Source organism: Tetrao urogallus (genome assembly GCF_951394365.1).
Source record: "Tetrao urogallus genome assembly, chromosome: 6".
Classification (NCBI taxonomy): Eukaryota; Metazoa; Chordata; class Aves; order Galliformes; family Phasianidae; genus Tetrao; species Tetrao urogallus.
Genome location: NC_136819.1, coordinates 58,127,727 through 58,155,446, shown reverse-complemented (window position 1 = coordinate 58,155,446; position 27,720 = coordinate 58,127,727). Strand labels below are relative to the sequence as shown.

Sequence of the window (27,720 nt, the reverse complement as noted above, 5' to 3'; positions counted from 1 at the left end):
ATGGGCGCTGCGGGCAGCAGCTGGAGTCACTTCATGTTCAAGAAGTCTCTGCAACGAGATGCAATAAACCTCACGCTGTGTCACTCACCCCTGCTGCTCATTTCATATCCCATGGGGGCTCTCCCTGCGTCACCCCGTGTGTCACTGCGGTGCTGATGGGCTTGGAGCAGTGATGGGGGCTCAGCAAATTGATGCAGTGAATGCCATGGGATGGGATGGGGTGGGATGGGATGGAGTAGGATGGGATGGAGTAGGATGGGATGGGGTAGGATGGGGTGGGGTGGGATGGGATGATTCTCCAAGGAGCTGCAAAGGAGCACAGGGAAGGGTTGTGCTGTGCCCCACGTTTCTGCAGAGCAGCACTTACTTCACCAGGGTGGGCAGCTCTGGGTTGGATGAGATGTAGTCGTGGCCCAGCCCCAGCTTCTCAGGGAAGGTGATGAGCTTCACCTTGCTCTTGTCCTTGTAGGCTCTGCGTGCGGTCTCGAAGAGCTGCAGTGGGGTGGGAGCAGGGTTAGTGGCACAGGATCCCAGGGGGGTCCCAATCCCCCTCCCTGCCTTTTAGCCCGCAGAGAAGGTGACCTACCTGACGTCCCAGCTGCGGGGGCAGCACGGTGTCATCCTCTGCGTGCAGGATGAGCAGCGGGCAGGCCAGCACCTTCACACTGTAGGAAGGGGTCAGCGTGGGGCTGCATAAGCCTCTCCTGCCCCATTAACCCCCCTACCATGACTTTAGCCCCCCACTGCCTTTTCAGGCCACCCTTGGTGTCCAGGGCTGTTGATGGGCAATGCTTAGGGTGCTCACCCCGGGACTCAGCACCTGATAACGTAACAACTCAAAACACTGATCAGGGATGCTCTGACTAGAAAAGCACCCACAGACCATTCAGCTTTAGCAAAGTTGTCCGTGAAGGCCAAGCCGAGAGGACACCATAACGCTCATCCCCAACATCATGGTGCCAAGTGGGCAGCATTCAAATACATTATGCTCAAAAAACTAAAACCAACGGTGATGCAGTGGCACAGCTGCCCAGGGAGGTGGTGGAGTCACCGCCCCTGGAGGGCTTCAGGAGCTGTGGAGATGAGGGACGTGGGCAGTGAAGATGGGCTGAGGTTGGGGATGTCAGAGGTTCTCTCGTTCTCCAACCTGAATGGTTCTATGACCAGACGGTGGGCTTGGCTCGATAGTAATGTTGGTATCTGCCCTTATACAAATAAAAGTCACTTTTAAGGCATGACTAAGCTGAGCAAATACAACCGGGAGCACACCGTGGTGTGGAACACCCCGCCCAGCTCTCCCTGTGCCCTCACCCCGTCCCACTGGGCACTCACTTCTCATCGTTGCGGAAGAACATGTTGCCCAGAGCCATGGAGTCCAAGATGAGGTACTCGAAACCTGGGAACTGCCGATAAATCTGCCCAGGAGAGAGGCAGGGCACTCACTGAGTTGCTGTCAGGGGGATGCAGTGCCAGGATGCGGTGCCACGGTGCAGGGACCTGTGCTCACCTTAGTGATGGGGATGTTGGCGGCTGCGTCGCGGATGTTGGTGTAGGGGGACTCCAGCACAACAGCGTCCACCTGGACCCCTGGGAGCAGCATGGGGTAGGAGTCAGATGGGACATCCCCGTCCCCAGGAGGAGGATGGGGACAGACAATTGTCCCCACTTGATGATACTCGAGGAGAGTGATGATGCAGCCCCCCAGCTTCTGCTGTCCAAAACGTGGTGTTACCTCGCTCCTCCTGCAGCTTTCTGGCCGCGTTCGTTGCGATCCTGCAACAAAGGAGGTGGTAATAAGGGGGAAGGGAGCCCTACAGCAGGCCCCCCCACCTGGCCCCACACCTACCCGGTCCCCAAGGAGTGTCCCCAGAAGATGATGGAGCTGTTCCCACTGCGTGCTTTGGCCCAGTCGTACAGTGCCAGGACGTCGGTGGTGAAGCCGCTCTCTGAGGGGTGCCCACTGGAGTCCCCATAGCCTGCAGGAATGTGTTCCCATGTCACCACCCGAAGGGCACAGACCCCTGGGTGAGGGCTGGGGGGGGTGGCCATACCTCTGTAGTCCAGAGCCAGGATGTGGAAGCCGGCAGCCCCCATCAGCTGTAGGACAATGGCACAGCATTCGTTAAGGTGTCTCCATGTCACCTCCCATGTGCAAGGCACATCCCAGCCCCCACTTACCTTCATAAACTGGATCCGGTGGCTCGCAGCCCTGGTGGGAAAAGAGAGGATAAAAAGCAAGGATAAAGCACAGGGTGCCTCCCCCTTCTAGCAAGGTGGGACCAGCTGGGGTACACTGTCATGCTGGACAAGGGACAGTTCTACACCCATGGGAGCAAAAGAGGAGCGCCCAGCTATCACATGGGACAACATCACCATTTGCCCATCAGGTTGGGCAGCCACGGGTACTTGCCTGGTGCCCCCGTTACCGTGCAGGTAGATGATGATGGGGTGAGCATCAGCCAGAGCCTCCTCAAACCAGAGCTGCTCCCGACCTCGTGCCTCTGTCCCACTGCTGCCCGGCACCGTGTGCCTGCGGGGATGGACGCGGCTCATCCCCAACCCACAGCCACCAAAGGGAGGACAAGGTCCCGGCATAGAGTCCTGCGCTATGGGGCAGGGCTCTATGGGGCAGGGTGCTATGGGGCGCTATGGAGCGCTATGGAGCTCTATGGGGCAGGGCGCTATGGGGCAGTTCTCTATGGGGCACTATGCAGCTCTATGGGGCGCTATGGGGCAAGGTTCTATGAAGTTCTATGGAGCTCTATGGGGCAGGGCGCTATGGGGCGCTATGGGGCAGTGCTCTATGAGGTTCTATGGATCTCTATGGGGCAGGGCTCTATGGGGCACTATGGAGCTCTATGGGGCAGGGCTCTATGGGGCACTATGGGGCAGGGCTCTATGGGGCACTGTGGATCTCTATGGGGCAGCAGTGTCTCTATGGAGCTCTATGGGGCAGGGCTGTATTGGGGCGCTATGGGGCAGGGCTGTATGGGGCTCTATGGGGCGCTATGGGGCAGTGCTATGGGTCGCTATGGGGCAGCAGTGACTCTGTGCCCCACAGGGCATGCGGCGCTTCGAGGCCTGTGGGGCAGGGCGCTATGGGGCGCTATGGGGCAGGGCTCTATGGGCACTATGGAGCTCTATGGGGCGCTATGGGGCAGGGCTCTATGGGGCACTATGGATCTCTATGGAGCAGGGCGCTATGGGGCACTATGGAGCTCTATGGGGCGCTATGGGGCAGGGGTCTATGGGGCACTATGGATCTCTACGGGGCAGGGCGCTATGGGGCACTATGGAGCTCTATGGGGCAGGGCTCTATGGGGCACTGTGGATCTCTATGGGGCAGCAGTGTCTCTATGGAGCCGGGACACCCCGCTCACCAGATGCCAACGGTGACGCCCGGCTCGGTGGGCAGGTAGAGGCTGACGGTGTTGTTCAGCAGCAGCGCCGGCTGCCGCAGGTCGGCGAAGAAAGGGAACGCCACTGCGGGACATGGCACGGCCAGGGGTCGGATGAGATGATCCCAAATGGGCTCTTCCAACCTCAACCACCCTGCGATTCTGTGACCCCTCAAAGCCAGCTGCTTTAGCGCATCTCTCAGTTGGCTTGGGTTGCGTTCGTTTTGTTGGCTTTTTTTTTGTTTTTTGGGCATAATTCACCCCAAAGACCAACGCCATTGGAGCACGGCCACCTCCTGCCATAGGGACGTGTTGTATAGCCAGATGTGTCGCAAGATCTGGCAACACGCAGCGTCGCTTGCAAAACACGGGGTGCCCAATGGAGAGCTGCTGTGAGCTCTGTGAGCATACCGGGCATATTTGGGACCCCCCCCCCCCCCCCACGCCTCCACCCCCAAAATACCTCCACCCCCCCTGCGTGCTACTGCTTAGGGCAAGCTCTCAGTGCTGGGGTACTCACTGAAGTTCAGGAAGACAAATTTGGTGAGGATGACAGGGAAGAGGCGGATGAGGAAGGGCACGGAGATGTACATGAGGAGCAGCTGCAGGAGGACGGTGCGCAGTCGGGGGCACCAGCCCAGCCAGCCCCTGTGGGACACAGCACAGTCAGCACGGCCCCTTTTGGACCCAAGGGTCTGTCCCAAGACAAGGCTCTGACATCGGGTTTGTCCTCCCAAGACCAGGGCCTCACATTGGGTTCGTTTTCTCCATTGCTGATTTATGGCTGTGCTCCCCCAAAGTTTTGGTTTTTGGGGGAGCAGAGCCCTCGGAGCTGTGATTCAGCATCACCGGAGGCCACCGCCCGGTCCCCCACAGCCTCCCACGGGGACACGAGTGGGCAGGAAGGGCAGGGCACATGCCAAGTGAGCCACCAACGCTGTGACAACACCCAGAGCTCAGAGGTGACAGAAGTGTCCAAAAGTTGGGGACAAGGAAGGAGCTGGGAAATGGCCCCGGGGAGACCCGTGCTGCAGGCAAACAACACAAAGAGCAGATGAGGGATGCCATCAGCACGGAGGTGATGCTCCAACAGCATCCCAAATCCTCATCTCATCCCAAAGCACTGGGGACACATCCACACCCTCCACAGCTGCAGCAGTTTCGAAACGAGCACCCAGGAGGGTTGGAAACGCCAAACTCTGCAGCTTATCAGAATCACAGCACCCTGAGCATGGCGATGGGGCAACCAGCAGGGATCTGGGGCAGAGGTACCTGCGCGCGTCAAAGCAGATCTCAGCAGCGCTGCGGGGTTGTGCTAGGGTGGATTTGGCACCAGAGCCTCAGGCAGTGTTGCAGGGAAGGGCTGCAAAGGGCAGTTTGATGCGGCCCATGGGCACTGGAGGGTGCAGAACCCTGCGTGCTGCACCAACGGGGCTCACCATCGTTAGGGCTAATTACCGGGTGCTGCACCCCGTCACCGAGTGCAGGGGCGAGGGCTCACACCCTGCTTGCACAACATCCCACAGGTGGGGCAGGTAGGGCCGGGGGGGCAGCACGGAGGGGTGGCACAGCCACAGCAAAGGGAAACGGTGTGCGGAGGGGTGACAAGGGGACACGGTACGGCAGGGGGACCTGAGGACACGGGATGGGGGTCAGGGTACTGTGCGACACTGGGACACGGCCATGACATGGAGCTTGGCCAAGGAAAAGTGATCGTGGAGGTCAGGGCACGAGGCTGTGAGGGCTAGGGAACGCAAGGCCACAGGGATCGGGGACACATGGCCATAGCGGGGCGACTCTGCCATAGGGGCACACGTGGCCACGCTCCCGTGGATATAAGGTTACGCCACATGGCACGGCGGAGATGCCTGGCACGCAGCAACCCCGAGGCGGAGCTGAGAGCCGGGGACCAGAGCCGCCTACTCACCGCCGGGGTCGGTCCGCTCTCCCCTCCGCCGTCCGCCCGCTGCCATCACCGTTCCCGTGTTCCGCAGCCTCCGCGCCGCCGCGCCGCCGCATCGCGCCGTCCGACTGCCGCCCCGCCGCTAGGCCACGCCTCCGCCGCTAAGCCACGCCCCTCCCGGCTCAACCCGCCACTCACAGCGTCGCTCCTCCTCTAGGCCACGCCTCCCGGATGCCAAGCCACGCCCTCTCTCCTAGGCCTCGCCAATCACAGCCTGCCTCCTGCCCTATAGCCCCGCCCACTTCCCGCGGGACACTCCCACGTGCAGCGCCGCGGAGCAGCGGTGGGGCATTGAAAGGGGGGGGGGGGGGGGGGGAAGGAATAAATAATGAATAAAATAAAAATGATAAAAAGCCAACCGAACCAAAATAATAACAGCGATTATAACAAGTAATACATCAAAATAAAATATAATAACTTGTTAAAAAATATAGATAAGAGCCAAGAGACGGAGCCGGGACTGAGCAGCAGCAGGCCCAGGAGTGCGCCGGGTCGGACGTAGGATGGCAGCACCGAGCTGCAGGCGGACGGCTATCACCATTGTTTTTGTACAAGAATAAAGACAAATCCATCCAAGTTCGGGCTTGTTCCATCCCCGACTTCTCTCCGCTCCGACCATAGGGCTCCTCTCGGCTGTTACCCCGTTGCTATACGCCTCTCTTGCTCACGTTTGCTGCCGTTTGTGTAGGTTTGCTGCTTTAATGCACCGGATGTAGGGTTTTTCCCTTTGCAGCAGAAATCAGCCCCAGAACAGAACAGCGAGCTGCTGTGCAGGGGAGTGGGGCGCAAAGAGGCACAGCGCAGTGCGACTGGGGCCGGGAGGGGGGTTTTGTAGGGTCTCCTGCCCAGCAGTGGGGCCGCACGTTGCTGGCACAGACACGCACAAGGCCCGGCCCCGTTCCTGCTCGGCAGGCCTGGCTTTGCCCAGATTGCTGTTCTTCTGCCTGCGTCACTTGTGATGGCGCCGGAGAGCTGAGTTTCCTTCCTGTGAGCTCGCATTGCAGGCACAGCACCGAGCTGCAGCTGTGAGGGTGCTCAGAACTAAAGGCTGTGCAAGGACAGCTTCATCCTACAGGGATGGGGGGAATACGGTGGGATGACTCTGCCAGAAGCCAGCCCTAAAAGGAAGGGGGGAATTTGCATCCACTACTGCTGTCAAACGTGGGCAGGGAGATGGGGACGTGGGGACATGGAATATGGGATATGGGGACGTGAGGACATGGGGATGTGGGGACATGGGAATGTGGGGATATGGGGTCATAGGGACATGAAGAATTGTGGATGTGGGAAAGGGGGGATATGGGGATGCGAGGAGGTAGGAATGGGGACAAATGGGCACACAGGGACATGAGGACTTGGGGACATGGGGATGTAGAAATATGGTGACATAGGGATGTTGGGACGTGAGAACACGGGGACACAGGAATATGGGGACTTGAGGACGTAGGGACACAGGGACGTGGGCATGTGGGGATGTGGAAAAGTGGGGATATGGGGATGTGTGAACATCGGGATGTGGGATGTATGGACACAGAAACACGAGAACATGGGGATTTGGGGACTTGGGGAAGTAGGGACATGGTGGCATGGTAACACAGAGGCGTGGGGACATGAGGCCATGCGGACACGGGGACATAGGGACACTGGGGACATGGGGTCAGGTGGACACAGGGATGTGGGACATGGGAGTGTGAGGATGTGGGGACCGTGGGGATGCCATGGATGCTGCCCATCCCTGCTGCCCACCCAGCTGCACACACGCAGCCACGCAGAGGCTTTGTTTGGTGGCGGCGGTGATTTTGGGGCAGTGCTGTGGATTAGCACAGCACGGTGGGGAGGGGTGCGGGGGATAAAGGTCCTGGCACTCGCCGTGCTCCAACAAAACAAAGCAGCAGATGGTTGCAGCTCCGCATAAAGCGCAGTGAAGAAAAAAAAAAAAGGGGGGGGGGGGGGTGGTGTTTGAACCGGGGATGAAACAGCAAATGGGGAAAGGGAGGGAGAAAGGAAAGAAAACAAAATAAATAAATAGAAGAACCCTCAGCAAGTGTCAGAGCAGAAGAAAGCTGCGGAGAAAAATGGCAAATGTTACAAAACAGACCCCAAAGCCCAGCACAAAGCTCTCTCACTAACATCTGTCCCACACAGCCCCTGTCCCCATTGCTGTCACCTTTAGCCTTGCTCAGGGCCATGGGGCCGTGACCCCAGCAGGCAGCACGCGCTGGGGACTGCAGGGACAGGAGGTGATGACACTGCATGGAGACCAGGGCTGCTCCTGGTGCTGCAGTGGGGCTCTGTCCTCATTGCAGCCATTGGGCCCTTGGCCATCCCGCAGCATTTTGTGGGTTTGAAGCTCTTTTTTTCCTAAATATATTGAGACCAGCTTCAGGTTCATCTTCAAAGAGAGCTCAGAGGATTCCCGGAGAGTTTTTGCAGAGAGAAGCGAAACAGAAGCCTGTAGCATGTTGCAGTGGGAGCTCAGCCCCATACGAGCCAGCAGAGAACCCGCAGGCTGCACTCAGCTGGCCGCTGAGGTGGGCTCCAGCTCCAATGAGAGCCTTAATAGGGTGCTGCGTTTTGGGGGTGCCCATAGGTGCTGTGTCACCGCTGAGGGACCCGCAGCACAAGGTCAACCCTGGGTGGCAGGGAGCCGACGCGCTCCTGGGCTGGAGATATTGGGGTGACACGGCACCAGTTGGTGTGGCAACTCGGGACAAGGGTAAGCCGTCCCCCGGAGACAGAGGGGACCACGAGGACCCTAAGCTGGGGTGCAAGCCAGCACGGCCCCACGGTGATGCCACCTCGGAGCAAAGGACAGAGGAGGCACGGGAACCCCAAGCCGGGACACGGCACCTCGGTGTCGCCACCGGCACGGCGCACCTCGGACCCCGCGTGGGGCTCCGAACCGCCGCCGCCACTCGGCGCCGACCCTCCCCCGGCTCACAAAGAACCGCCGTCCATCCGCCCGCCCCCCCGGGGCCGCCCCCGCGCCGCTGCCCAATAAACGCGGCCGCATTTGAACGGGGCGCCGCCTCCGGTAGCCACGCTCCGTTCCGTTCGGCTCCGTTCCGCTGCGCTCCGCCGCAGACACCGGCAGGGCGCCGGGTGAGCACGGGGAGCACCGGGGGGAGGTGGGGTGGGGAGCCGAGCTCCTTCGCTTCGCCCACCGAGGCCGCCTGCGTCGTTCCGGGCGGGCTGAAGGACGTAGCGAGCTGCCGACGGGGGGCTGGGATGGTGACATCGCTCCGTTTGTCATTGGTGAAGTCCCCAGACGGCAGCTGGTGGGTGAGCGCGGGGCTGGGGGTGAGACCCTAAAGCGGAGCCCCTTAGGGTCAGCCGGAGCGAGGAGCTGGGGGTAAGGCTTTGGTGGTTTGGGTTTTTTTTTTGGCGTGTGTTGCTTTGGGATGCTGCGTTGGCGTTTGAGCATCTTCCGTGTGTCCGCCGTGGGGGTGCCGGTGTGTGGCACCGTGATTCAGCACCCGTCGTGTCCTCGGGGCTCCGTCCCGGTGCCTTGCACAGCTCGGGAGCAGCGGTCGGGTGTTGGTCCTCATGGGTCCCTTCCAATCGGGGATGTACTGTGATTCCATGATCCCTAGAGTTTGGATTTTGGGTGGCCCTGCGTGGAGCCAGGAGTTGGTCCTGATGTCCTTACAGATCCATTCCAACTCGGGGTGTTCTGTCATTCTATAGTTACAGGGTTTGGATTTTGGGTGGTCCTGTATGCAACCAGCACTTGGACCCCACAATCCTTACGGGTTCCATCCTACTCTAAATATTCCCCAACTCCACGACCATTGGCTCTGGGTTTCATCCCATCAGGGTTCCCCAAGTTGTGGGGCACAGCCCCGTGGCAGCTTGCAGAACCCCAGCAGATGGGAGCATTGTTTTTCCTTATTGAAAGGGCCCATTACAATGCAAATCCCGAGGTGCCGTGAATATTCAAACCTCCGTGCTGCTTTGAAGCTCTTTACATAAATTTATAGCTCTTTATTTGTCATCGCTTGCCCGCTAATCTGCGGGCTGGTTAACAGCATCATCCCCTCTTTCTGCCAGCTCTGGAGGGGTTGGCTGTGTTTTGGGGGAGAGAGGTGGCACTGAGGGGCCGTGGAAATCATTGCAGTGCTCAATGGGGCAGAGGAAATGCCAGCTGTAGGGTTGGCTTTGGGGTGACCCTTGGAGAGGTGGGTGTGCTGTGGCCATGGGCTGATGGTTGGGTGCTGCGTTGTCCTTCTGGGTTCTGTTGGTGGTTTTTTTTCCTCTTTCTCATTGACTTTTTTTTTTTCCATTGGCTTTTGGGCATTGTTCAACCAAGGAGATGGTGGCACCTGAAGTGGGTTAAGCTGAGAAATCGCCCCAAAAGAGGCAAAATAGGGGTCTGTGGTTTGAGCAGGGAAAGCAGGGAATGATGTCAGCTTGGTCCCAGCTGTGTGAGATGATTCATTAGGGGAAGGAGATAAAAAGCTCCATGAGACAGCTGACCTTCCAGAAGAGCTCCAGGGCCTCGTGTCGGTGGCACCTTGGAACAAAATGCTGTGCCAATGCCTGGGTCTTGCTCAGCACAAGGTGACATTGGCCGTGTTCTGCATCTGCTGATGTTCTGGCCATGGCCATGTGATGGAGCTCCAGTGGCCGTGCGCTGCTGGGTGCCAGGGCTTGGTTGGGTCACAGCAGTGGTTTGGGTGCACAGAAATGCCATCAGCAACGCAGCCTGAGGGCTGCAGGCAGAGCAGCACTGGAACAGCACTGGGAGAAGCTCCTTCCTTCTGCTCTTTGCTTTGATAAGCAACTGCTGTGCCAGCTGCAGTGTGCCATCCATGGATCGGCCATGTAGGCTAAAGCTTGGAGGTTGGGATTGGCTCAAAGTCCTGAATTACCACGTTAGCCTGTATTGTTAGGGTTAAATTGAGCTGGGAATGGCTTTGTCAGCCTCCGTGTTGAAGGGGGTGGGTGCAAAAGGGAGGAGAGAAATGCTGGGGGAATTCCTTATCTCACCATCCCAAGTGCTTTCCTGCCAAAGGCTTGCCATAGGGTCGGTAGAAATAACAATGATAACAACAATAAAGTGCAGTTCTCCTAAAGCTGCCCGCTCGACCCAAGTTTATCATTTTGGAGGACTTAACGAACCCAAACAAAGCGACCCCCATTGGAGCTGAGCCCCTCTCAAAGGGGAAAGGAGGGGGGGCCCGGCCCAGCTGCTGCCCCCTCCCCAATCCCACCACTCCCAGCACCTCAGCTGCTGCCCCATCTGGAGCTGAGACGAGAGGCTGCGTGCTCTCAGCCAGGCTTTGTGCTCTGGTTTCCCCTCCGTGCCCCCGACCAGCAGCTGGGGCTCAGCTGACCCCATTATCCCCACAGCAGTGGGATGGCTGTGCCGCTGCCTCCCAGCCTGGTGGTAGGAGGAAGGCGTGGGGTTGGGTTGGGTTGGATCCTTCTCCCCGAAGCAATGCTGAATAATTCAGGCATCTTGGGTCACCTTGCACGGCAGCTGCCTAAGATGGAGGTTGTACGGGATGCGTGTGGGGCCGCGGCGCTGGCTGCCTGCAGGTAGGAAGGAGGGGGATGTCCTGTGCCTTATTCCTTCCTTTGTTCACTTGTAGGCTGGGAAACCTTAAATCCCCCCCTTGGCTGCGTGGGGATGTCTGTGTCTGTCTGTGCTCACAGCCTGGCGTGCTCTGGCCGTCCCTCCCTGCTGTGCTGCTCTGTGGCATTGTGGGTTCCTTCCTTGCTGGATTTATGGGCTTCCATCCCTCCTCCCCCAGCATCTCTTGGCTCATTGGGGTCGGTTTAGCAGAGGGGGGCTCAGCAACCCCAATGCTTGTGTGTGCACTGGGAGGTGGCACTTAGTTCTGTGCGCTGCCCTGCTGGGGGAAGTGGCTTTGGGGGTGTGGATGTGGAGTCAGGGATGGTTTGGGGGGGGGCAGGTGGTAGCTGAGCCCAAAGGTTTGAGGCTCAGAAGTGCCTGGGAAGATCCTGGGGCTGGAGGCACTGCGGGTGTGCTGTGAGCGTTGGGGCTGCCATGCAGGCTGTGGTGCTGGTGCCTAATGTATGCAGAGCCCTGGGTGCAGGTGGGAAACGGAATCGCTGTGGGTGAGAAGCAAGGAACCAGTTTGCTGCCTTCCTTCTGCTGGCAGGCATTTGGGGTTTCAGGTGCTGACTCCTCCTCTGCACCCCAGGTTGGATGCAGATGCGCTGTTGCTGCGCGCTGGGGACCAGGCTGCTGTGTCTGCCCTGTGGGTTTCCTGATTCCCAGATTCCTGGGATCCCTGGAGGCCGCTGTGTGGGAAGGGATGGTGTTGGGGGGTGGAATTGGGTTGCACCTCAGGTACAGCCCTATAACCTGTGCCTGGGTTGCTGGCATGACCCTGCGGTTGTGTTATGGCATTGGTTCTGCTGCTGACCTCCTGAGCCAGGAGGGAAACCCTGCAGCCAGAATCAAAGGATGCCAGTCAAGTCCTCAGCTTGAACAGGAAATCTCACTCCCCGCTCCCCCTCCCAAAGTAAATCCCTGGGGTTGGGATGCTCCACGTTCCAAATCCCAGCACTGCCACCTCACAGTGTCCTGTGCTCGGTGCCAATTGCTCCAGGCAGGATTTGACCTCAGGTCCCTGCAGCCCAGTGCTGTGACATGGGCAGGGCAGTGATCCAGCGTGGATGTGTCCCCTGAGCACATGCCAGTTAACAGGAGAAGTGCTGCTTTGGGGTGCATGCTCTGCTCCCACGTGCCATGAGATCCATGTGCAGAGGGAAGCTCACGACTGGATGATGGCAGCCCTGTGGATTTTTGGGCTGTAGCCCTCAGTATAGTGGCCATACGTACCTGCAAATCACCCAGCAAGGTGCAAAATCCCCAGATCCTCACTGTGTTTTCCCACTGAGCCTTTGCAGTGCGTTGCTCCTGGCTTCACCCAGGAGGCTACTTGGGTGGCTTAATGCAAGCAAAGATGGATGCAAATGGTATGCACCATGGAGCAAAGCTGCCTCCATATCAGCCCTTGGGGTTTTCTTGGTGCTGTGCCGTGGGAATCCTTACCTCTGTGTTTCTCCCCCCAGGTGAGCCTGGCAGGCTATGGGATGGATGAAGCTGAGCAGGACCAGTATGAAGCCCGCCTCAAGGAGCTCTTTGACAGCTTTGACAGCACGGGCACGGGGTCGCTGGGGCAGGAGGAGCTCACTGACTTGTGCCATGTACTGCACCTGGAGGAGGTGGCCCCGGCATTGCAGCAGACCCTGCTCCAGGGCAACCTCCTAGGCAGGGTAAGGCTGGGGTTGTATTACTGTGTGGACGTGGTCCTTGCTGTGCGCATGATAGGGATGTGTTTCATGGAGTTGTGGAATGGTTGTGTTGGAAGGGACCTCAAAGACCCCCATCCTTGTCGTGGGCTGGGTGCCCCCTTGCAGCTCAGGCTGCCCATGGCCCCATCCGTGGCCTCAGACATCTGCAGGGCAGCCAAAGTTTCTTGCTTCGGACACTGGGCTGTGAGCAGCCTAGTTCCAGCCATGTGTTTGCACTGCTGCTCCATTGTGTGGGGATAGGGTGAATTTGAGACAGCCTCCAGAAGGTGAGCTGTAATGGGAGAGGAGAAAACTGCCAACTGTAACGTTTGTCCCCAGATGGAGCCAACTGCACGGAGTTTCTCCCCACCAAAATTCTCCGATGCCATCACTTCATGCTCAGCATTGCTTGTGCTGTCTCCAGCCTTAATCACTTCCTTGGGTTCTTGGAAGGTTATGGGGACCTAAAGCCAGGGCTTGAGCTTCTGATTTCAAAGAACCACAGAATGGTTGGGTTGGAAGAGACCTTGAAACCCATTCAGTTCCAACCCACTGCCATGGGTGACTTAAGCTGCTGTGGACAACAGCTGTGGTGGGAGTACGTGCCACCACGTTGAGAATGCCATCAGACTTCATGGTGGCCACCTGAGCCACCTCCATCCGCATTTCCTGGTGTCCCCATGCAGCCGTTGGTAGGAAATGGCTCCTTCCTCCTTTGGGGTCGCAGCATCCTGCTGGCTCACAGATCCCCCAGCTGCTCTGTGCTTTGCAAATGGACATTATGCCGTGGCTGTGTCCTCGTAGATGGAAGCATCAGGGTGTCGAGCCCCTGCTGAGAGCACTCCAAGTATGGGGCATGCTCACCCCATCCCTCCTACCAGCTTCCCACAAGCTTGGGTCGTTCCTATTTTATGTTCTGCTGGGGAGATCTGCACCTGCCCGTGGGCCACGCTGCTTTGTTCCTGGGCTTTATTTCTTGGGGAGGCTCTGGGGAACGTTTTGTCTGCGGAGCGGCGGGGAGTTGGCGTGGCCACGTGCTGCCTTTTGTGCTGGGGCTGAATGCTTGGGGCCGGGGGGGAGCATCCCCACATCCCAGCACCAAAGAGGTGCACGTGCTGCTGCTGGCTTTGTGCAGGCTGCTGGGGATTATTGCTGCAGTCCGGCGGGGCTGTGCAGATCCTTACAGCACTGCTGGGCCGTCCCTGGTTCTTCTTCTCACGCCATTCTGCGATGCTTGCAGCAATTCCTGGCATTCCTGGGCACTCTGCCTGCTTGCCCCTCGTGTCGTGTCAGTGAGCAGCTAACATGAGGCAGCACTGCAGGGATGTGAGCTGTGGGATCACTCAAGTTGGAAGAGGCCCCCGTGTTTCCCCATCCCTCCCATCTCCATGAGGGCCACATCTCCACGTTTCTGGAGCTGTGGGGTTGGGGAATGTTGGGCACCTCCCTGGAGCGCTCCTTGGTGGCCGTCCCTTCTCAGCCCAACACGGCCCTTCCCAAGTCCTGATGCAGACAGTGGGACGTGGTGCTGACCCCAGCCCCATCCCAGCAGGGCACACGCATGCTGCCATTGTCACCCAGCATAGCACAGACGGCCAGTCCTGCAGCTCCAGGTCCCAAAATACCCCGCGTTCAGCCAAGCGTGTCAAAAAGAGCATTAAACTTTAAACGCCCTCCTGGTGTTTTGCTGCTGCAGACGTTCTGCCTTTGGCTTGTACAGGCTTTGGCAGGGCTGGCTTGTGGCTGAGGCTGCTTTGGGAGGGCTGTGTCCACTGCTGATGTCACTGGTGCTTGCTGCGTGTCGTTGGAGGAGGGTGGTGCTGGGAGCAGTGGCAAAGCCTCACTTTCTGTAGCATGAGCTATTTTGGAGCTTGTGGCTTTGCTGTCCCGTGGGTTTCCCTGCCTGGCTTGTGCTTGAGCACAGCACTAATTCTAGCAGCTGCAATTTTCTAGGCATGTTCTTTGTACATCCCTCCAGCGCTCAAGGTAGGATGCATGGCGCAAGCAGACGCTGCTTTTCCTGGCTTGCTGGCTGCTGGGATTCGCTTGATGTTCTCCAGCAGGTCAAACAGGAAGGGAAATACCCCCCAGCTCTCATGGTGCATCCATCCTGAAGCCGGGTGCTGCTGCCCCAAAGGCACTCGGGCTCTCTGCAGGGCTGTTGGTGCATCCATGTGCCACCTCCCTCTGCCCCTTGGCTTTGCAGGAGCACTGTGCTCAAGAAATACGTAGATGTAGTGCTTAGGAACGTGGCTAGTGGGCAATGTTGGTGGTAGATGGGTGGTTGGATTAATGATCTTAAGGTCTTTTCCAATCTTAATGATTCTGTGATTAAGGGCCACCTGTGAGTGTGCCTCTTGTGTCTGTGCTGCCCATTTGCATTTGAAATCCAGGAGCACTGAAGGATTCCCAACCCCAGCCTTGCAGCCTAATCTTCCAGGAGCTCTTTGGCTGTGGTCACGGTCAAATTGCAGCCATCTGCCCACGTGCAGCTGCAGCCCTGCCCTCCTTCCCCTCCCCTCCTGCTCCCCCCTGCTCCTGGTTCAGCTCCACAGCTCATCCCATTTGCACAAGTGACACCCAGTGACTCCTATTCATTTTTTCCCTGCTGCCTCCAGGACCCAGCCAGACCCTGTGCCTGACCAAGGGGTGGCTCTGCCTGCTGTCCCCAAGCAGATCTTGAGGGGGAAGGGGGACATTTTATTCCAACTCTCATCTTTTATTCATGCTCCTTCAGTCTAAACGTCAAGTTGTGTTTGTTTTTTATTGGGCAAATTCTCTTATCCCTGCAAACTGTCCTTGTGAAACATGTTAGTGTTGTGAAACGAATGGCAGCAGTTGGTATTCAGAGAAGGCCTCCTTGATGAGGTTCTGAATGACTCCAAGTGTTCAGGAAGGCAGCAGTGATGGGCATGGGGCTGCGTGGTGGGGTCACTGTCCATGGAGGTGTCCAAGAGTGGTGGAGGTGTGGCGCTGAGGGATGTGGGCATGGTGGGGTGGGCTGGGGATCTCAGAGGTCTTTTCCAATGATTCTGTGATTCACACTTGAGCTTTGCTGCTCATCCATTCCCTGGCAGCGTTAAAATCTGCTCTGGCTGCAGCTCCGGCAGCACTGAGTCTACAGCACCTGACTGCCAGCAATAGCATCCTCTGTTTCTGTAGGCATAAAGTCCCTTGTTGAAGGCTAAAAATTCTCCAAGGATTTCTCCAGCCCCAACAGGCAGCCATGGCAGCCAGCCCTGCCTCACTGCTGAGCCCAGCTGTCCCCAGCCTTCCATCTCACCCTGACAGCATCACCTGGTGCCAGTGCATGGCTGGGATTGCTCAGATTCCCCTGCGTGACTGCAGAGGACACTGCAGCTCCTCTGCAACCCAAACACAGAATGGGTTGAGTTGGGAGGGACCTTTAAAGGCCATCAGATCCAACTTCCCTGCGATGATCCTTGTGGATCCCCTCCAACTTAGATGCTCCCCGTGGTCCTCTGGTTGCTATGGACAAACTAAGATGACTGTAGTGGTCTCTTCCACCCTCAAGGATTCTATGATTATTTCAGCTGTCTGCTTGATGGGAAAAGGTTACAAATGCATTCAAGTCGTGGCTTTGGGTCGTCCTGTGCTAATACTGAATGTTTGCAGTGCTGATGGGTTGTCAGACCGATACTCAATTATCTGCACCCGTTCATCTCATTTTTCTATCCACAGGTCCACTTTGATCAGTTCAAGGAAGCACTTATCCTCATCTTGTCCAGAACACTGTCAAATGAAGAGCACTTCCAAGAACCAGGTAAGTGCTGCAATTACCTAAAATAGCTCTTGGGTAGATCTCACAGAAGCACTCGGAACAACAACTGTTACAGTGCTGAAATGATAGGATTAGAATGGGTTGGTTTGGAAGGAACCTTCAAGCCTCCTTGGGCAACCTGTGCCAGTGCCTCACCACCCTCTGGCTGAAAAACTTCCTCCTCATATCCAACCCAAACCTCCCCTGTCTCACTTTAAAACCATTCCCCTTGTCCCATCACCATCCACCCTCACACACAGCCGTTCCCCTCCTGTTTATCTGCTCCCTTCAAGCACTGAAGGCCACCATGAGGTCTTCCTGGAGCTTTCTCTTCTCCAAGCCCTCTGAATGAGCCAGGCTGGGGCTGGCTGGAGGAAGCAGAAGGTACTGACTACCATCCTTTATTCTTCTTTGTTTTGTTTTCCTCACGCCTTTCAAATATGGGTGTTTTAGACCCTGGCAGGAGATGAGGTGACAGCTCTGGTGTGCTGGGAAGCAGGGCTGAGCTCCAGCCCAAGCTGGGGGCTGAGGCTTGCTGCTGCACCCCTCTGTGTCAATCCTAAATCCATAGCACTGCCTGTGGGGCGTGAAAGCCCTGGAGGAGAAAACAGCTTGGGCTGGGGGAAAGGGGGCTCCAGGTCTGCTCTCGTGTCACCTCTGCACATCTAACATCCATAGCACAGCCAGTCAGCAAGACGACAGCTCCCCTCCTGCAGAAGCTAAAAAAAAAATAATAATAATGTAGGACTTGAGAGATGCAGTAGATAGGTTTTTTTTATTTTCATTTTTTTCCCCTCTCATTTCTGAAGCTCTCCATGCTTCGAGGGTGATGGGTGCTGACAGCTCTCACACCAGGCATCCCTTAGTGAGGCTGGAGGGAGATTTGTTGGGGGGGTTGGCTTGGCTGCAATCCCTCCCAGCTCAATGGAGAGGAACTGGGAGGCAGCCCTGCTGACCAGAACGAGCCCAGTGTCACACATCTACTGGGCAATGAGGAGCTGAGGAGCACTGGCTTTGTTTAAATGGAGACATATTAAAAGAAAGTCTTCCAGAAATGGCTAAATTTGGGGTTGTTAATGCAAAAATGACAAAGGCAGCCCCCAAGAGGAGCCCACCTTGGGGACATGTGTCGGCATGGTGGTAATCAAAGGGCTTGTGCTGCAGGTAAGGAGCACAGCACAGGTGGGCCCTGCAGGCATTTGTTTTTAATGCGATGTGACAGGTTGGTTAACGCTGAAGTCTTTGCTTCTTTTAATTTAGATCAAACCTGAGATTGGGAGAACAAGCTGCTCTGTGCTGTCGGTGTCAAACTGTCAGCGAGTGCAGAATGCCGGTGCTGCAGCCAGCCCCAGGCAGGGGAAAGACTGAGTTAGAGCTCTGCAGCGTGTGATTGAAATGAAAATGTAATTGGGGAAGGCTGAGCTTTAAGCCTTGCTTGCCATGCTGTGAGGAAGTGGCAACCTTGGTGCTGGGGGGCCATGGTGCTGCCCACAGGCTGGGAAAAGGGAACCAGGATGGCTGTGTGATGCTAAAGCAGCTCCTGCAGAAGAGATCGGTAGGGTTTCCCTATTTTTGGAGAGGAGGAACAGGAGGGAGAGATGCTGATTTGATTTAGTAGTATTTTTCCTTGGCAAAGCTCAGTTCCCTCTCTGAAGGGCACATTGGCAAGAGGATGAGACATGAGGGCTGCAGGCTCTGCTGCACCGAGAGCAGAGCTCCCTGCCAGCTGCTGTTCCAGGCTGGATGTGGCTCTGGGCAGCCTGGTCTGGCAACCATGTGCATAGCAGGGAGTTGAAACTAGATGAGCATTGTGGTCCTTTGCAACACCAGGCCATTCTGTGATTCTGTCCCCTTTGGATGCTGGAGATGGGGACCCAGGTGCTTGGAAGTGACGTGGCTTGGGGGCAGTGGGTGTGGGAAAAGCAGAATGCTTTCAGAATGGGTCTTCAGTGAGTGACAAGCACGAATGAGCCGTGGGGAGATGGGTGCAGGGATGGGCTCTGGGGGGGGATGCTGCTGCTATAGGAACAACGATGCTCTGTGCCAGCTGAGCGCCTGCTGTGCACAGGTTGTCCAGGGATAATAGAAGGGATTGAAAGGGGGGGAAGAAAACAGAAAGGAAAAAAAAAGAAAAAAATCAGTTGTTATTTAAAAAGTCAGATCTGTGCATTAGCAGCCTGGGTAGCAGGGATTACCTGGGTGGGGCATGGGATTATGGAAGCACACAGGACAAATTAGAGAGCATCGTGATGTCAGCCAGGTCACGAGGGACGCTTGCTCGTTCTTCCCAGGGGGACAACAGCATTGCCCTCCCAGCAGGGAGCTGGGCTGGATGACTTGCAGGAATCATGCATGGTAGGGAAGGGTTGCTTGTAGGTTTGCAGAGGTCTGCGAGCTGACTCACGTGGGGCATAAAGGCATTGGGATGGAGGTGATTTGGGTACAGGCACTTGAATTTTCTGGCTGTGTGTCGCTGCTGCTCTCTGCCTTGGTTGCAGAGCCCAAAGCTTGAAGCAGGGACAAGGAGTTGTTCAGACAATACCTGGTATCCTCAGGGATTAGGATTTAGCCAATCCCGTCTGTAATACGATTTGCTGTCTGCTGTGGCCAGGAGGATTCCTGCCTTCCAAATCTTCAGCGGCAAAGAAATTAATTTTGCCTCTGTTTGCCTCCAGATTTCAGGGCGACTGCCTTCCTCCTCCTCCTCAAATGTAACCCAACTCTTTTGTGCACAGCTTTGTGATGCTGCATCCAGGAGAGCTCCCTGTGCTGTGTGAGGAGGGCAGGGTGAATCCCTAGCTCTGGGGGCAGAGCGGGCTGGGAAATGATTTATCTCATGCAGAAAGGCAGAGAATCAAGTGGAAATCTCCAACCGTGGCGACGTGTAACCCCAGGGAGGGGAGGTTGCTGGGAGGGGAGCTGGAGAATGGATGCCTTCTGTCTGCAGCGCTGAAATGGGGGTGTTGTTGGGAGCTGCAGCTGGACTGATTTCTTTAGGAGGGTTTTGGGTGGCCGTGTCACAGGGCAGGGAGCTCAGGTGCTGGCTTGTGAGCTCTCACAGCCTTCAGGGCACTCAGGGAGGCCAGGTAAGAAAACCCCTAGTGTTTAATTAGACAGGCTCTGATGTCTGTGTTTTACAGAGCCTATGGCTTGCTGAGGGCTATAGGAAGCAGGGAGTATTTGTCCTTTCTTTTTTTTTTTTCTACTTCTTGTTTCCTTTCCACCTCTCCCAGTGGCTTGTTGGTGTGTGGCTGATAAGGGCTGTGCTGAGCATCCCTCTCCCATCTGCCCCGTGGGGCACAGGAGCAGCCCTCCATGGTTGTGATTTGGGGTTAATAGCACAGGTCTGTCCTGTGTGCATTTGAAGCAGTGATTTTTGGCATCCCCTTCCTGTATCCCTATGTACCTTTGGAGCAGGCGTGGATCCAGAAGCCCTTAGCCATCCTTCCTCACCAGTTTTGGCTGGGGACGGGGAGCTGAGCGCAGCTCTTTGTGCTTGGGAAGCATGGGTTGCTTCTGTAAACCAGCATTAAGAGAAGAGCAGTGGGTCTACAAACAGAATTTGGTGATGGGTTAGTGAGGGACACGGCTTGGTGAGCACAGGTGATGGGTTGGTGGTTGGCCTTAGTGGTCTTCCCCAGTGTTATTGATTCTATGAGTGGGTATGGTGAGGGTGGGATAGAGGTTGGACTTGTTGGTCTCAGTACTCTTTGCCAACCTGACCCATTCTGTGGTTCTGTGATTCAGGGATGGGCTGCCTGTATTTGGTGGGCTCAGGTGTTGGAGTGCTGCAGGGTGTAAGCCGACTTTCTGCTCCCATCTCAGGCTGTGGAGGTCGCCCATCCCTCCTGGAGACATTCCCAGGCCTTAGAACTCCTCAAAGGAGAAGGAAAAATGAGCACGCGGTGCTCAGATGAAAGGGACCATAGGCAAAGTGGGGAGAGGTAAATCAGCTGCTGGCCTCCAAATGCTTAAAAAGCAAAGAAACAACAAAAAGAATCATCTCCATTCTGCTGTTGAAAGGCTTGCAAAGCGACCCGGCATAAAGGCACCTGGGTTTCAGTGCATGTCTGGGTTTGGTACTCACTGCAGCCATGGTTAAACGCAGCCAAGAGACGTGATTTGTCTCAGCATCAGGAAACACAGAAGAAAAATCTAGCGATAGCTTCATTATCACCTAATTGCTCCTTTTCCCCTCCGTCTTCCCACAGACAGACCGCACTGAGCTGCGCCTCCATCTCGGCGAAGGAAATGTATTTATCACAAACAAAACAAAGCCCCCAAAGCCTTTTTTTTGTTTTGTTTTGCATGGAGGAAACCAACGGGTGCACGGGGCAGCCACGGCTATTTAGCATTTCAGAGCGAGCTGCTCGGTGGAGATTGTTCACCGTCGGGCAGGCTTTAATAGGAGCGATAAGGTTTGCTTTTGTTCTCGGGCTCTCCCTTCATCAGCCTGCCTCGTTGCGGTTTTTCTATCGGCGCACTTCATCACGCAACTTTCATGTGCGAGTCCCAGCTGCAGCAAATCTCGTTAGGATGGCCTTGTTCAAACACGGGCGCCGGGTTTGTTCCCTAGAGCTGCAATATGGGTGGATGGAGCGCGAGGCGGGAGGAATCAAAGGCCTCCTAGCCCTGTGTATTTTATAATTCATTGCATAGCTAAGTCGCGGAATATTTTTTCCTCTAACAAGCTTGAAGCCTTCTCCCCGTATCTGAAAGAATATTATCCAAGGAGGCAGTTAGGCAGGGGGGTTTGGAGACCCGCTGGCTGCATCCCAGCGACGGAACAGCTTCCCTGCTCCTTGTTAGCACAGCACTCTTGCATTTGTTTTGTAGCAGAGCTCTGTGCAAATAAAATTTTCAGCAGCCGCCGTGTGCTGCAAGTAGCAGGAAACAAAGCTGAGAGAAGTCCTGCGGGGGTTTTGACGGCGAGGTTAGCAAGCAAAGTGCGGTGGAGAGCCTTTTCCCCTAATTGAATCCCTGGTTAATTTGGTCCTCTGGTTAATTCGCCCCCTGCTCCAGCCGTCCAATGACTCGCACTGAAAATAGCCCAAAAATGTGCTTGTTTATTTATTTTTGTTTTGTTTTGATCCCTGACCGCAAGCGCTGGAGGATAATTCAGTCCCTGGGGGCAGGAGGTTGCTGGGGGAAGCTGAGATGGGGAATGTGAGCGGGGCCATGAAGCCCCCTGTAATTAGATGGCAGCTCCAGAGGGTTATTTGGATGCTGCAGCTGGCAGTGTGCATGGGTCGGGACCTGCCCTGCATCAGCTGCTGCTTTTGGGCCCCTCGGGGCATGTTTGCCTCCATATTTGCTCAGTTTTTTTCCACTCCTTTGGCTGTTTTCACACTTTTAATCCAGTAGTGATTGAAAGGAAAGCAGTGGAGGTCACTCATGTGTCCGGGCATTGTGGGTCTCTGTTGCTGCCCGAGTGGGTTGCTATCCCTCGTTAAACTTGCCCATTGCTGCTAATGAAGATTAGTGCAAGGAGGAAAGGCCTAATTAACGTCGTGATCTGAGGCAGAGGTGGCAGTGGGGATGGGTTTCCCCAGCACCTTAACTGGGCAGGGAGTGCTGGGGTCCAGAACAGCCTGTGAGCCGTGGAGATGTGGTGCTGGGGGATGTGGTGGGGTGGAGTGGGCATGGGGATCTTCCCAACCGGAATGATTCTGCGAACAGAAGGGTGAGAAAGGCAGAGAGCCTGCTGATCTCTGCAACAGTGGCTGTTCCGTCAGTAGGAGCAACTCTAACCTGTCACCAACTCCCTTTGCTCTCCACCTTTGCAGATTGCTCCCCAGAAGCGCAGCCCAAATACATCAAAGGCAACAAGCGCTACGGCCGCCGATCGCTGCCGGAGTTCCAGCAGTCCGTGGAGGACTTTGCTGAGGTGACCGTCCTCGAGCCGCTGGGAGAGGAAGTGCAGCCTCCACACATCACAACCAGCGGCCGTGAGGAGGTGAGCAGGGTGGCTGTGGGGCACGGTGATGTGTGCTACCCACGTCCCGGCCAGCAATTCAGTGCGGGCTGTGAGCCACGCTGTGTGGCTGGGCTGATGCGGGCTGGGGGTATGCCAGCAGAAGGAGCATCCTCATCCATCAGCTCACCTGTGGAAAGCCAGCCGTGGCCACGAACCACAGCATGGCTGGGTGGGAAGTGGGAAGGGACCCAGCTCAGGCTGCTCAGGACCCATCCGTGGCCTTGGGCACCTCTAAGGATGGGGCAGCCGCTGCTGCCCTCACTGCTGTCTGGGTGAAGGATTTCCCCTTGTATCTAACCCACATCTCCCCTCCCAGCTTGGCAGCGGGCTGCCCCAGCAGCATTTCCTTGGAGCTGGGTCCCTTCCAGCCTGCTGCAGGCCTGCCAGCCATTGTCAATTCAGCGCTCGGTGCGTGGTAGGAGTTTTCCAGTAGGAGGGAGAAATGCAGCTGCTTTCCCCTCCCCTTCCTGGCGTCACTTTGCTCTTTCTGGGCTCTGCAGCTGCCCCGCACACAAGCATGCTCCTCCCTGCAAGAGAAAGGGAGAACATTCCATAGAATTATTGAGGCTGAAAATGACCTCCAAGATCCCCACTCCACCATGTCTACTGATCAGTGCCCCATCTCTGTGTTTCTTGGACACCAACAGGGACGGTGACCCCACACCACAGCTGGGTAGCTGTGCCAGTGCCTGCCTGCTCTTTCGGAGAAGTTTTTTTCCTAATTGCTAATTCTGTGAAGCAGATCTTCACAAAGCTGTGGGGATGCTCTTCCATCTCCCAGTGCTGCCCTGACCTGGAAATCAGTGCGAATCCACCCACCCCCTCCAGGAAAGTGATGCCCTCGATAGAGGCCACTCTAATTTTATTCCTCTGTTTCAGCTGTTGAGTAGGTGTAGAGGGCTAGCCCATTAACAAGGTCAGCCAATTAACTAAATTGGTACCCAACTGCCAACAGGGAGCACAGACTCCTGGCGCTGCCTCCCGTTGCGCTCCTTTGGATGGATGGAGTGATAATTCCCTCGCACCTTGAGCCAAAAAAGAGGATAAATGTGTGAAATCCCTACTTCTCATCTTTATCGGTGCTATTTTCTTGGCTCCAGAAGATGATTCTCTTGTTATACGCAGGCATTGGTTGTTTGCAGCCTGGGGCTGAAGTGCTGGCTGCTGTCAGTGCTTGAATAGTCCCCAACATTTTGGGGCCCATCCCACCCAGCAGTTCTTTCCTGCAGTGTGTATGAACTCGCTGCTGACTGCTCCGTGAGTTTGTCTCCAGCTTGGGGTGTTTTGCCAGCCTGAGAACTGGGGCAGCGTGGCTTAATTGGCGCTTGCTCTCAAGCGGTGCCAATTAGAAGGGCTCAGGCTCTGTCTGAGCAGCTTCCTTCCCTCTCAGCCTCTCATTTCATGTTGACAGAGCTGAGGAGAGCCAGTCTGTGGGGATCAGCAGCTGCCCGGGGCTTCTCTGCCACATCCATCCCTGGTGACTTTCTGGGAAGCACTGGAGCAATCAGAGCTGAATTCAGCACTGTCACCAGGCTGTGTGCTAATGGGTAATGAGAAATGAGTGGCTCTGGCAGCGTTAGGATGCGGTGCTGTTGGAGGTGCAACCATGAAAGCCCTTGGAAATGCAGCATGAATGCTTGCAGTGGTTGAAGCTGCTCATCTCCAGCCCCAGTTGTCATCTGAGATTGCTTCTCAGGAGAACGGTGCTGCAGTGGCACAGCTGCCCAGGAGCGGTGGGGGCACCATCCTTGGGAGTGTTCTAGAGTGATGGAGATGTGGCACTGAGGGTTGTGGGCATGGTGGGGTGGTTGGGGTTGGGGATCTCAGAGGTCTTTTCCAATCTGAATGGTTCTATGATCCTAAAGTCTTTGGGCGAGTGACAGATTCTGTTGAGCTTTCAGGCCGTAGTGGCATAGAGCTGGCCAAGCATGCCTGGAGAATGCTGGCCTTGTTTTAATTTCCTTTTTGCCTGGTGTGATGGTGCAAGGTTGGGGTTCAGTGGCTGTGGGGTCCCCAGCATTGTATCCCCAGGTATGTGGTCAAATGTGCCTCATTCCCAGGCTGTGCTGATTTCCAGACCTCAGCACCAGGCATCTGTCATCTCCTTCCCAGCTGCTGGGCTCTGCTCTGGGAAAGGTCCCTCCTTCATTGCAGGAGGCAGAAGCTCATAGAAATCCAAAGGATGGGACTGGGATGTGGCAGCAGTGCCTGCCCCATCTGTTCCCTAGACATCTGTTTGTTCCCCTCTGCAGGGAGAGGGCTGTCTGGTGTGGCTTCGTTATGGGAGAGGAGACGAGGGCTGCCTTGCCCCAAACCACAGGGCTGTACCAGAGCCTTATCCTGTACAAATCAGGATCTGCAAACGGCAGCTCAGCGTTGTGCTCGCTCTCCCCAAAGCCACAATTGTTGATGCTCCGCTTTGCAGCTGAGGGTAACTCGTAAGGTTGGGCTGTGGAGTTGTGCTGCCTTCTAGCAGTCCTTGCAGAGCCTGCTGGGCTCTGAGCTCATCCCCGGGCAGACGCAGGAGGATGAAATAGGGGCTGTCAGGACAGGCACGGGGGATCACCTTGCACTCAGTGTGTGCTCCTGATCATCATTTTAATTAGCCATATATTCTGGGGGAGAACAAAGGTCTGTCTCACAGAAGCAGATGGCAGGGTGGGAGAGGTTGCTAAGTTATTATGGGGAGAGGCCACCGCGAGCAAACGGCACAGGCTGCAGATGCTCGCCGGGCCCCGAGCTGCAGGATGGGAGCATTGAAAGCTGTGGCCATCTGCTCCTCGGGCAGCCGAGCACGCGCCGCTGGGATAATGCATTCCTGGGATCCCAGTCCTGCACGCAGCCGCTGATGTGTGTGACCCACATCCAGCTGCAGGGCTGGGAACAATGCTGTGTGGGACAGCGGGGCACGCCGGCCCCTTTTGTCCTCCTGCTGTGCCCACCCTAAGCTTCCCTGTCAAACAAAGGGCCCCCAGACGTGGCAGCAGCTCCCAGGGGTGATGGGGAATGCACTGATCTCTGCCCCTCTGTGTCCCCTCTGAAGATGAGCACCAGGCTCTTCTTTTCTGGCTTCCCTGAAGCATGAAATCATTCAGATTGGGGGAAAAGACCAAGGCCTCAGGTTGTACCAGGAGAGGTTTAGGTTGGATGTCAGGACAAACTTCTTTGCAGGAAGGGCTGTGAAGCACTGCAATGGGCTCCCAGGGAGGTGGTTGAGTCACCATCCCTGGATGTGCTTAAAAACTGTTTGGACGTGGTGCTCAGGGCCATGATTTAGCAGAGGGTTGTTAGAGTGAGGGCAGGATGGTTAGGATGAGGTTGGACTCGATGATCTTTAAGGTCTTTCCCAGTTTTTTCCAATTTGAGCAATTCTGTGATTCCATGAAGACCTCCAAGAACCCCCCCAGTCCAAACCCAAACACATCGCCACTGACTGCATCCATCATCTGTTGAGCAAAACAGGGATCTGCCCACCCCAATGCCTCAGTCGTGGCTGTAGCCAGACAGCTCTGCTTGAGGCCAAAATCCACAGCTTTGCAGTGTGATGTTATTTACGTCCCTGGCTTTGTCCCGAATACCCAGCTGAGCTCCAGCCCTGCTTGTGCCAACCCATCTCTGCCTGCAGCCTTACAGGGGCACAAAGGCTGATCTCCCCCTCTCTGGGATCCCCCAGCCTCCTGCCCTGGCCCCACAGCAAAGGGCCGCGTGGGGCTGCTGGCGGCAGCCGTTCCTTCATCCAGCAGCAGGGCTAAAAAAGTACAGTGACCTAATCCAGTTTCCACGGCAACGCTGTAGATTAATGGCTTTTAGCTGTAATCTGAATGAGGCGTGTTGAACTTCTGTAGGATGATTTAGAGCCTCTTTATGTCCTGAGTGACTTTGACTGTAAGTCTGTCGGTCCCATGCACGCGCAAGGACACACTTGTAATGCAGGAGTAACATCTGCTGATGCTGTTGCTGGACTGGGAGATTAAATTGCTGAGCATTGCGTGCTAGCGAAGACCCTCAGCTGGTACAAGGGAGGCAGAGGAGGCAGGATGCTCAGGTTGGGCCAAGCTCATGCTGTTGGCCCTATGCTCTGCAGGCAGATGCGTCCCTGCTTGCAAGGTGGGATGCACAAAGCAGTGAAATCCCCATCTTCCACACTGTGTGAGCTCTGGGAGCAGATGTCCCTGTGGTGCTCATGTGAGATCGTTGAGGCTTAATTACTTGCTGTGGTTGCCTGGGATGCTCGGGCTCTGCAGCTGGTGCGAGGTGATGTGAAACCACCCTGAGAGTGTGTGCCATAGGGCTGTCCATGGAGGGGATGTTCGAGGCTCTAGGTGGGCTCTGCCTGTGCTCTGCCAAGCCAGCTGTCTGTGTGTGGGATCCATGTGGGCTGCAGGACTCACTGTGCAGCAGGAAATCAGGTGCTGCAAGGAATGGGTGATGCAAATTCAGATGATTCCTATGCACAGCACAGTCTTTGCTGCATCCCCGCTGTCTCATCCATCAATATTGCTAAGAAGGCAACGTGGAGAGTTCAAAAACCAGCAAATCTCTCGTTCCCTCCCCATCGAGCTGCTGGGCCCTGCTGCTATCTGCCAGCATACCTCTCCTGGGCCGTCTGCAGGGCTTTGGCAGCTCCTAACACGGCTGTGGTGTGTCCCCCAGCAGCACGGTGTGTGCCAGGAGCAGCAGCATCAAACAGCTGAGGGCTGCCTGCTGGGAGCAGGGAGATGAAAGCCTGGCAGCCTGCAGCTTGTTTGATGCTGATCATGGAGCCTTTCATACATGTCGTGTCTTGCAGTCATAACAGCTCAAGGTCCCTTTTTGTCTTCTCCCCAGCGCTGGAAGACTCAGGATAGCGAGGAGTACGAGGCAGAAGGTAAGGGCAAACAGATGGATGTGGTTCTGCTTCAAAGCTGAAAGGAGAACCATCACAGGAGCCTGAGGGTGGTCTCAGCGCTGTGCTGCTGGGCTGTGCTGAGCTCCTGGCCCAATTTCGGGCGCACACACGGGTCTTTCCTTGCTTGAAATGGGAGCGAGCCCCAAACTGGGAATGGTGATGAACGTGCATCTCCTTGAGGGCGCTGCCTGATGTCTCAGCATCTCTGCGCTCTCCTTCTCCTGCTGCTGCTGGTGTTCCTCCTTGTCCCCACAGCAGCCCCTGGGACACGTCCTGTCCCTGTAGTGGAGCAGGGTGGTCGCTAGATGTCACCACGGGCCAGCCCTCGGTTCCCTGTTAGCACAGCTGGGTGATCCCAGGGTGTGCTTTGGGTTGGGATGCTCGGGGTGGACCCCATAACAGAGAGCTGGCGTGAGCTGCTGTGCTCTTCTTAGCAAAGCCCAT

The 27,720-nt window shown here is 56.2% G+C and overlaps 2 protein-coding genes across 2 annotated transcripts in view; one reads left to right on the top strand and one right to left on the bottom strand.

Moving 5' to 3' along the window:
* Positions 1 to 26: 26 nt before the first annotated feature.
* Positions 27 to 5,417, bottom strand: ABHD12B (abhydrolase domain containing 12B; the record flags this gene model as incomplete). The annotated part of the gene is made up of 13 exons (XM_079537744.1): positions 27 to 48; positions 368 to 492; positions 587 to 665; positions 1,333 to 1,415; positions 1,508 to 1,587; positions 1,733 to 1,773; positions 1,847 to 1,976; positions 2,052 to 2,097; positions 2,179 to 2,209; positions 2,411 to 2,530; positions 3,381 to 3,483; positions 3,919 to 4,046; positions 5,326 to 5,417. 13 exons carry the CDS (start codon positions 5,415 to 5,417, stop codon positions 27 to 29), a joined length of 1,080 nt encoding a protein of 359 aa, XP_079393870.1.
* A 6,997-nt stretch (positions 5,418 to 12,414) lies between these two features.
* The window catches only part of NIN (ninein), a gene marked incomplete at its 3' end in the record, with an annotated part of 45,859 nt that continues 30,553 nt past the window's right edge, over positions 12,415 to 27,720 (top strand). Inside the window, exons 1-4 of the mRNA XM_079537517.1 lie at positions 12,415 to 12,612; positions 16,333 to 16,414; positions 22,198 to 22,367; positions 27,216 to 27,255. Coding sequence (XP_079393643.1) covers positions 12,430 to 12,612; positions 16,333 to 16,414; positions 22,198 to 22,367; positions 27,216 to 27,255 — 475 coding nt within the window. The 5' untranslated portion in view covers positions 12,415 to 12,429. The remainder of the gene's footprint in view (positions 12,613 to 16,332; positions 16,415 to 22,197; positions 22,368 to 27,215; positions 27,256 to 27,720) is intronic.